The following is a 9,401-nucleotide window of genomic DNA, read 5'->3' as shown; positions in this document are numbered from 1 at the left end:
CTGAGTCATAGCTGATGACAACTGTTAGTAGAGAAGACACGCGGATTTAACCTGAGGTTAACTTTTATCCTTTGTATTGATATGCGAAGCAATGAGCAGGAAATTCGATGTCAATAAGCAAGAACAAGCTGTACGTTTACGCCTAACAAGCTACGCATTTCATGATCCTTCTCCTCCCTCACATGCCTCCTGTCCAACGGAATATCGTCTAGGCCAGATGTTGTGCAAATCAGTGTTGTCGTTTCCCAGGTAGAAAGTCGACCCGCTCAAAGTTCGGCCGCCTAAGAGAGCCGGATGGTTTACAACGAGGTTCGGTCAATGGTGGAATTGCGGTCTGCGCCCGTAGTAACTGAACATAACCGCTTGTTGTCGTCATTTCAAGTCTCGATTCTCCCGGATCTGGGGATTGTAAAGGGATGTCATAATGTTCCAGATCAACGATAATGCTGTTCATATCATCATGCTGCTCTTGTGGGAGAAGGGCTTGGGAGGTTGAGGGAGATGTGTCGTCGATATCTTCAACCCCTAGCCACTTGATCAAGTCAAGTTCTTCAAGACTTCGACCTCGGACGCCAACATAGACACAATTTGTTCCGCGGTCGAACTGGAGAGGTAAAACAGTTGTGTCCTTACATTGGACTCTTGTAGACTTGAAGGATTTTCGTGATGCTTGAATGGAGAGAAACATTGAGTCCCCAGTACCAGTAAGGGTCAGCTTGAAATACCAAATCCCACGCATCGGCTTCCCCAGGTGAAGGATATCATAGCATCTGTCATGTTGCAGCACATCATTCACACCTTTAGGGTCCGTCGCAGACCAGAATGGATCGCAGACGATCTTGAGTTCGTCTTGGCCAGTTACTTTGACTCCAGGAGATTTCTGGCGCTTCTGTCCAGAGTCAGTCAGCAGATACCAGAATATACAGCTGGTCAACAAACCGCGTCCATTAGAAACTCTGCAGAATCATCCCACAAGTGACCCGGATTGCTATTACCAACCGGAGCGTGCTGTCTCATCTGCAGTCCGAAGGCTGCGCCTCCATGAAAAAAATCTGTAACCGTGCGGCAGTTACCAACTGCGTAAGCCACGCCTTTCGCTATCTTTGCGGTTCTATTATTGTTAGTCGGCCTGGCCTCGCGTTTTGCGGGTGGGCAAGCTCACTCGTAGCAAATCTCCAGCTCGTCTGTGAAGACGGGCTCTGGCAAAGATGCATCAGCACACAGTTGACGAAGCCTCGACTGAAGGGCATGGTTTCTTGATGTTCCTCCAGATATAACGACTCTCCTTGATTGACCTTTCATCTCCGAGAGCCGTGCGATTCGCTCAGCGGCTACTTCTAACGGTGCTCGAAGAGCATCCTCGAAACACTTGTCAATGTCCTCTGGCTCCAGTATCATCTTCCAGGGATCTCCATCGTTGTTGATCCAAAGAGTAATTGTTTTGCTGTTGCCAGGACCCAATGTAGTCTTCTCACGATTGAATTTGTCGAGTAAGGATTGTCTCTGCTTTGCCGAGAAATGAGCGTTGTCGAAGCGTTTGAGGTAATTGTCGCAGACGAGGCCGATATTGAACTCCCATTGTTCACTGCCACCTCCGGCACCTGTGGCGAGAAGGTTAGATTGTATAATCACAGAATAGCCCTCCTTCAAATCTTACCAAACGAAACTCCTGCTCGAAAAAAATTAGGTGTTCCATCACGTCCATATACGACTTTAAACATGCAACCGTTCTATTGGTATAGAGAGTTAGTATTATATCGTTAGTCAAGGTCAAGGAACACTTACCATGTTGTGGCCTCCAAAGTCAAGAAACAGAAGCACATCATGAGCACCGGTATCTTGGAGTTCGTCTTGATGATTCCTGAAAAGGTAATGTGCCAGTGCTTCTGTTTCCGTATGGAAGTAGATCTCGGATCGTGGATGGCTGAATATATCCGAGACGAGTTCTTCGTAGATGGTTTCAAAGTCAAGATTCCATTGAGCTGGGATGGATAGTCCGATAGTAGTGATCTTCAATCTCTTCGCCTTACAGATTTGGCTGACACGAACTTGGATAGTTGACAGAAGGTTTGCCAGGCCATGGGAGAGTCGTTCTCTGAAATCTACATCAGTCTTTCTATCCAGCAATGGCTTCACCAAGGGATATTGCTCGACAAGCTCATCTGAGGCATCTGCGAGCACGTAGAACCCAAACTTGAGCGAAGTAGAGCGACGTTCCGGATCGGGGATGTCGCCTATGTAGACTTCTCCGTCGTCAAAAGGATAGCCTATGGACGAGAAGTCGCTCTTTTCGTATCTGCTGTATTTCAAGTTACTCCTGCTTCTGTTCTCGACATAGAATTCGGCATTCTTCGAAGGACACCAAATGAAGGCTCTCAAACTAGTGCTCCCGAGATCGATACCGAGTACCCTGCAAAATTATTACGTTAAATATTTGTCTTGACGCTTTCCAAAAGCCGCATCAAGGTGTTCAAGGGTATACTTACGCGTCTGCTACCATCTCGATAATTTATGGCTAACGAACCAACGAAAAGGATTTCGCCAAAGTGTCGTACTATGAATCAAATATGATCAATAATTAGGCTAACGCAGTCTGTAGCACGATTTCAAGAAAATATGGTGAAGTTTGGCTTTGGGAGTAGAAGGATTGTTTTCAAAGGGGAGTGTTGGAAGGGGCCCATGTCTGCCTGGATGCGAGGCAAACGAGACGTGTACAAGATACGCTGGGGGAACTCACAACTGCGGAAGGAGCCTAGCAACGCACGCAGCGGCACGCTCCTTCCCTTTCAAAGCACCCTCTCAACGCAAACAACAGAGCATCGCAAAATGCAAGATTTTGGTACGCGAGATTGATATCTCTCAAAAAATACTTTATAGGTACATGTACATATACCTGTGTTACTCCAGGGCTGCGTGGGGGGTATTGACTGGTGGGCCTCGCCCCATGCACGCGCAGTTGGTGGCGCTCGTTCAGCCAAGCATCATTGTTACTATTATTGATATGCTACCACCTGGCCAGGGCCTCGTGTTTTCTAAGCAGAAATTTGCGTGCAAATGTACTCAAGTAAGAAGTTTTCCCTCCCTACCCTAGGGGTGGACTATCAAGAGTGGCCACTTCTTGTTTGTTGGCAGTTTGGGGTGCGCAAACGACCAGGTATCTATACTGTGGCTCAGAAATGCATTCCCCTCTCTAGAACTTCCAGACTGTAGGAGCCAAGGTGCGTTCACCAATCAAGCATCGTCATCTCTGTCTTGAGAGTCTGAGGGTGAACCTGCCGATTGCATCCCTCCGGCCTAGACCTGGTTTTTCTCGCCGTGACCCCCGGGCATTTCAACTTGGAGAGATGTTTAGGGGGGTGGTGACAACTATCTTCGGCTTGGTCTCTCTATGCCTGATATTCCAACCCCAACCATACTGTGTCTGATATGCTGACATCTCCCCTACAGCTTCAGATATGGCGCGAAAACCGAAGAAGTCAAGCTCGCTGGTGCAGGATCTGGAAGATCAAGCATTCAACGCCGGGAAGGCAAAGCTTGACGACCTTCTTAAACAGTTAGTTGACGATGAATCGGACATCAAGGAGCGGCTGTATCAGTTAATGGAGGATCACAAAGCCCTCTGCCAGGAAAAGGCAGAGCAACGCTCACGAATCATTCTGGAGACCTTGGCCACGAATACCAAAGCTGGGCGTTTTCTCGAGAATGATGAGAACTATCGCATTCTCATTCCCAAGAAAACGGTATGGGTTCACAAAGGGGCAGTCATCCAATTTGTACCCTCTGAAGACAAGCCCGCGGCGGATCATTTTGACGCTCTAAGCTTGCCTACCACTGATGATAAAAAGGTATGCTATCTTATTTATTGATAGGCCCAAACTTATGTCAACATGCAGCGCACTATGCCTATGGCCCTTATTCCTCCCGACTCCGAATCAGGAAAGAATACCGACCTAAATGACTACCCTTCTCCTCCCATCTTCGAGCAAGATCGTCCAGAATATCACCGGAAACCTAGCTCCCGTCATTCATCAACAAGGTCCTCTGCGTTTAATCTGAGGCCGAAACAACGCGTCCAGGAATACTTCTCCAACCGCGACTGGGCTATCCAGCGCCCCATCCCGATGGGACAAACGGACAACTACTGGATATTTGACTACCCATTCATGGAGGGGCGATTTCTCTTCATCCTGAGGTGCCCGGCTACGAAATGTCAACACCCTGTCTTCTCTCTGCACCCACTGAAGCAGGATCGCGCTGTGAAGCACCTCAAAGCGTGCGGTCAACGATTTGACGACGAAGAGGACATAGTCAAGAGGTACGCCCGGCAAGGTCAGTCTCCCTCGGCACAATATCCCACGCGATCTTCACTAACCAGGTCAAGCAGTAATCTCGGGCCGCAAAGGTCGGGTAGTGACTCAAACCTGGGTACGAAAACACAATCTCAAACTATTAGGAGCAAATGAGAAACATCTGGAGGGGGAGAGCCTTTGATTGGCTGGGCGCGAACACAAGCTACATTAAAAAAGCCGGAAGTCTCAAGTAGTACAAATCTCATGTCATTAACACTCGAGGTAGCAATATTCTCTATCTATTGCTCCCACCAGTTCTCGCCAGTAGATGAAGAGGGTGGAGGGCCTGGTGGTGGTTCATACGCAGGGGGCGCATCCTTTGGCGGCACGTCCTTAGGTGGTACTGCTGGTGGTGGAGGCCCTTCACCGTCGGCGCCACCAGTCTGTGCAGGCCCTGTTATCCGCTCAAACGCGGCCTGCCTCGCCTTCTGTAAGTTCACGCGTGACTCTTCCAGCGCTGCCGCCCTTCTGTCCAGCTCCCAAGACAGATCCATGTGCCTGCTCCTAGCCGAAGCCAATTGACGCGCCAGATTGTCGGCGCACCGCTGGACCTCCAGATTTGACGCCTTGATCTTGTCGTGAAACGCCATGTCCGTGAAGATGTTGTCGAAGAAGACGTCCGTCATCAAGCTGCCCTGCGCAATCTGTACGGGGGGCAGTGGCTGGACGTGCTCGGACATGCGCTGCGCCTGCATCACCAGCATCCGCGCTTCCTGAACCTGCGTCTCTGCCTGGTGCAGCGCATTCCGTTCCATCATGTCGGTGAGCGTACCGCCGCCGAACATGTCTCTGCGCGAGTATCGCAGCGCATCGTCCATTGACATTAATGCTCCGTTGATACGTTGCTGCGCATAACCGAGAGTCTTCACAGCCTGGCCTTGGCCCTCGGCTCGTGTGCGGGCATCGTGGTATGCCTGCAGCGCAGCATTCGACTCGCGCTCCTTCTGATCCTCCTCTGGGAATCCAGGCGTCGGCCCTTGAAAGATAGAGTCGTAAAGGCTGTCCAGCTCGCTTTGCGCAGCGCTGTGCCGCGAGACAGCCATCTCCAGCTGTGTGCGCACCGTCTTGGCGTCCTGCAGCATCGTCTCGACGTTCTTCTTCATCTCGGTCTCGCGATGCTCCTCCTGCAGGACGTCAAAGTACTCGCGCTCCTCCTTCTCCGCGCGCGCGGCGAACTTCTCGCTCTTGCCGCCGACCTTGTACGCGAACCGCTTCATAACGGAATCGCGGTAGGACTCGTGCTCCTTGAGCTCCTTCTTGCGCTTCTTGTCGATCTCGGCCAGGCGCTTCGCGGCGGCGTTGACCTGCGATTCCAGGTCGGCGATGTACCGCCGCTGCTGCTCCAGATCAGGCAGGGCATGGTCAGTCTCGGAGAGGACACTTAGAAGCTCCTTGTTGCGCGCCGCGGCGGCTTGTATTCTACTTTCGATTGATGTCATCGTTGAGGATATTAGATAAGGTTACTTAGGTGGATGAGCGCAGTCAGTGGCGTCCAAAGGGCAGCGTCAAGGTCTCAATTGCCGACGGGGCCCTTTGAAGACCAAGTTTCATGCGATCAAGTCTTTTCAGCGCTTTAGGTGGTTGTGGTCAAGATATTATATTTTTTTTATGAGGTTCGTCATATCTCGGCGAAGGCTTGGCCGAGTCGCCGTTGTCCTAAAATACAGACAGCTGACGCTGCTGCGGTTCGTGTTAGGCTGCCTCGAAGCCAACGGCGCAGTGGACCGATCACCAACAGCGCCACAACGTTCCGCCACTCTCGCTGTTTGGTGCAACTGGCGCCTACAGCCAGCCCCACCAACGGCCGCTGTGTGTCCTGCTGCGCCTCGCATCTGATCTGACTAACATCCTCAGAACGTCTTGGCTTGAGACGGCCACATCCGCCTGGTAGGGACGCTTCGTGAATGTTGTGCTTAGTCAAAGTCTGCAGAACAACAGATGTAGCCATGAAATCATGTCAATGTCGCAAAACTCTGTTGTCAATTATCGAGGCCTATTAGCAAAACCACCATGCTGATGGCGGTGATTCATGTGCTCTACCTATCTTACCTAGGTAGTCTTTCATGATTGGGGTAGAATGCCATCCAGCCATTTAGCAATGTAACAAGCAATGCAGCATCCAACTCAATATGCTCATCTTCTCTTATTCCGCTGTTCTCATGAGCATCCCAGCTATGACCTCCGAGCCCTGCGTAGCCATTCTCGCTGAAGGCGACTGTAGCCGCCATCTACCTGTAATGAGTCTCGGCATTCAGCCCTCCTTTGTTTACCTCTTCTACTCCGATTTCACACGAGAAGCTGAAGTTGAGTGGGACATGACACCGGAGCTCACTTGTCCCGACGTGTCCTTCACAAGGATCACCTCATCATTGTCCTGCTCTTGCTTCGGGCAGACGCCAGCCTGGCCGTTGAAGGCGACATTGTCATCCTCCTGCTTCGCAAGCTCTACGCTGACATTGCAGACAACTTCTGGCTTGATCAACATTGTTTGGAGGTCGTACTTGTCTCCATCTGATGTCCCTCGTTTCTCTAAAGCCGGAGAGATGACCAGATCGATGCCTCGCGGGATCGAGGAGCTAGTCCTTGTAGTGAGGCCAAACAGATTTCGGAGCTGCATGCGGCTTGGGTTGAAATTGATCGAGTCTTTGCGGTCAATGTTGTCGAATGTGAAAATGAATTCAGCCTTGGATTTGCGGAGCATCATGTTGAGATCAGTTGCATCTGCGAGAATCTCTCGAAGATCGTGTTCAGCTGCAAGACGGTCTGCATCAGGCTGGAAACGCAAGATACTATCTGCCATCTTCTTTGCCCCCATCTTCAAATCTTTCTTGCTGACAGGGCTTAATTTCTCAAGAAGTTGAGCGTAACGGGATCTCCAATCATGGTAGTCGTTCAATGCTGATGAATCAGCATCTATGACCTCTATATTTCAGTTAGTGGTGTCCATACTAATCTCCCGGGCTCAAAATACCCCGGATATTCCGGCAACTCTGCGAGTAGTCTCTGCCCAACTTGCCAGCCCAGCCCTCAGCCGTAACACCGAAAACGAGTTTGTCAAGACACGACCAAATGCCCGCTTCAAAAAGTAATGGGGCCAGAAGGACGTTGGTCAGAAACATGGCTGGCTCCGGGCACAGAGGTCTATAAGATTGTATAGCATCGTCGGACAGATCGCTAATGGGGTATGCGAAGAGATGATAGTCCACGAATTGGTGGATCTTGAAAGTCAGCTCCTTCCATCCATCTAGAATCACATTGTCTGGGACCTTGAATGTATTGTGCGACGATAGGTCTCGGGCCTCTCGCATCTCTCGAGTGAACTCAACCCGAGCGGCGGCAAACTCTTGGTCCTTGCGTACCAACTCGGCCTTTTGCGCCTTGTCACGCTGCTCCAGCTCCTGGATCCACGACTCGTATGCCGCCTGTGTCGTCGAGCAACGTCCATGGTTGACTAACCAACCCGTCCAGCCATTTCCTGCGCGTACTGAATTCAACTCTTTCTGAAGTTTTGCGTTATCATCTTTCAAGATATGAATCTTCACCTGGCTCTCTTCGTTCACCAGTTGCAAAGCATTGTTGAACTTGCTTTTATCCGCAATAATCCTATTCTTCTCTGCGATGTCAGTGTCTCTTTTTCTGATGACTCGGCCCATGCTTGCTATCCGCTTGTCCATCTCCCCGACTTGTCTGTGCTTTTTAGAGCAGGCAGACCGGAGGTGGCTTATGTGCTCGTTCATTCTTAAATAATGCTCCTCTCTGATAGTCACTGTCTCACTCTTTGGAAGAATGGCGGTTCCATCGGTCAGTCTCACACGCTTCACTTCGAAGTAGTTATTGTCATTGTCTCCACTGTGGTCTTGCCGCTTTCGGGGAGGGCCGCTCATTTTGTTTTGAGTAGTGGCCGGTGCTTGACGTAAATTGTATCGAATGTCTGGTCGGGAAGCTTGGGAGTTGCCTGTGTTGTTGATGCTAGCGGACTGGTGATCGTCAGAAAGGTGATCTGGAGAATAGGCGCTAGTGGATGCTCTCGTGCGATCGGGGACGCCGATATTTTGGTGGGATCTCGGATGAGACTGACTGTCAGTCTGATCCGGCATTTTGTCAGGCACAAAATTGTTCATCAGGGGTGCCAGGATGTGGCGGATGTGGCTGTTGATGATTGCTTTGGTTGGTAGGCGTGGATGAAGTTCGGGCTTGATGAGATATGGGAAAGTGAGAGATGGATGAAAGCTTGCAGGCAAGCACCTAAGTACTTTGGCCCCAAGATTCGAGAAGATGTTACTTGCTTCTGTGTTGTGAGGCGAGTGCAGCGGGTTTAGGAGAAGGGAAAGTGTGAGAGTTGTTAAAGAAGGAAAAATTGTTGCCTGTGAAGATTGGACTCAGAGGTGTACCCGTTGACCTAGGGGTCGAGAAAACGCGAAGCAGGCAGTACTGAAGTTGAAAGGTGACTGATTGAAATCTCAGACAAAGCACAATGTAAATAGTTTCTTTGCGTAAGGGCCTGGATAAAGGGTTTTGTTTTTGTTTCTCGCTATTCCAGGTGTTTGATTTACGCCAAGATAAACGTGATCGGTCGAGGTAACATGTAAGTGGCACCTCTCGACATGCTTTAATCCGCCGCCTCCTTCCAGTTTGCAAACGCCATGTAGGCTGCGTCAAACCTGTGACCCGGGCAGAAGCCAAATACAAGCCCCGGTGCCTTATCGATTCTCTTGAATTCCATATGCTTTCACGCGAACAAGCGGATGCCTCGTTTCATTATGCCATAGACAGCATCCGCGTCGCTGCCAGCCTGACAGTCATCAGCCAGGCGATAGCAGTCCTGCCGAAGCTCGTTCAAGCTTTGCAGTCGCTTGTCAAGGTCATTCATTTATTACTTTCCGTCCTGGTTATCACAATGATCAATTTCGTTTACTACATCAATAAACGTGCGCCTTCCGTACCATCAGATCTCACAAGTTTCAAGTCTAACAATTTGTGTAGACTTTCACGGTCAGACCATTCCACAAAAGGGCAGATCCAGCCACAGCTTGAGAACACCATTATTGACGA

General features: G+C 50.2%; 2 protein-coding genes across 2 annotated transcripts; both read right to left on the bottom strand.

Moving 5' to 3' along the window:
* Window positions 1–4,588: 4,588 nt before the first annotated feature.
* UCRPA7_646 (hypothetical protein) lies at window positions 4,589–5,788 on the bottom strand (the record flags this gene model as incomplete). The annotated part of the gene is made up of 1 exon (XM_007913240.1): window positions 4,589–5,788. The coding sequence occupies one exon, from the start codon at window positions 5,786–5,788 to the stop codon at window positions 4,589–4,591; it is 1,200 nt and encodes a 399-aa protein (XP_007911431.1).
* Window positions 5,789–6,624: 836 nt separating this feature from the next.
* UCRPA7_645 (hypothetical protein) lies at window positions 6,625–8,233 on the bottom strand (the record flags this gene model as incomplete). Its single annotated transcript, XM_007913239.1, has 2 exons — window positions 6,625–7,271; window positions 7,321–8,233. 2 exons carry the CDS (start codon window positions 8,231–8,233, stop codon window positions 6,625–6,627), a joined length of 1,560 nt encoding a protein of 519 aa, XP_007911430.1.
* Between the last annotated feature and the right edge of the window lie 1,168 nt (window positions 8,234–9,401).

The sequence above is a fragment of the Phaeoacremonium minimum genome (assembly GCF_000392275.1).
Source record: "Phaeoacremonium minimum UCRPA7 unplaced genomic scaffold PA7_03_scaffold_39, whole genome shotgun sequence".
Lineage (NCBI taxonomy): Eukaryota > Fungi > Ascomycota > Sordariomycetes > Togniniales > Togniniaceae > Phaeoacremonium > Phaeoacremonium minimum.
The sequence above is the reverse complement of the archived record's forward strand: the minus strand, read 5'-3'. Positions and strand labels throughout refer to the sequence as shown.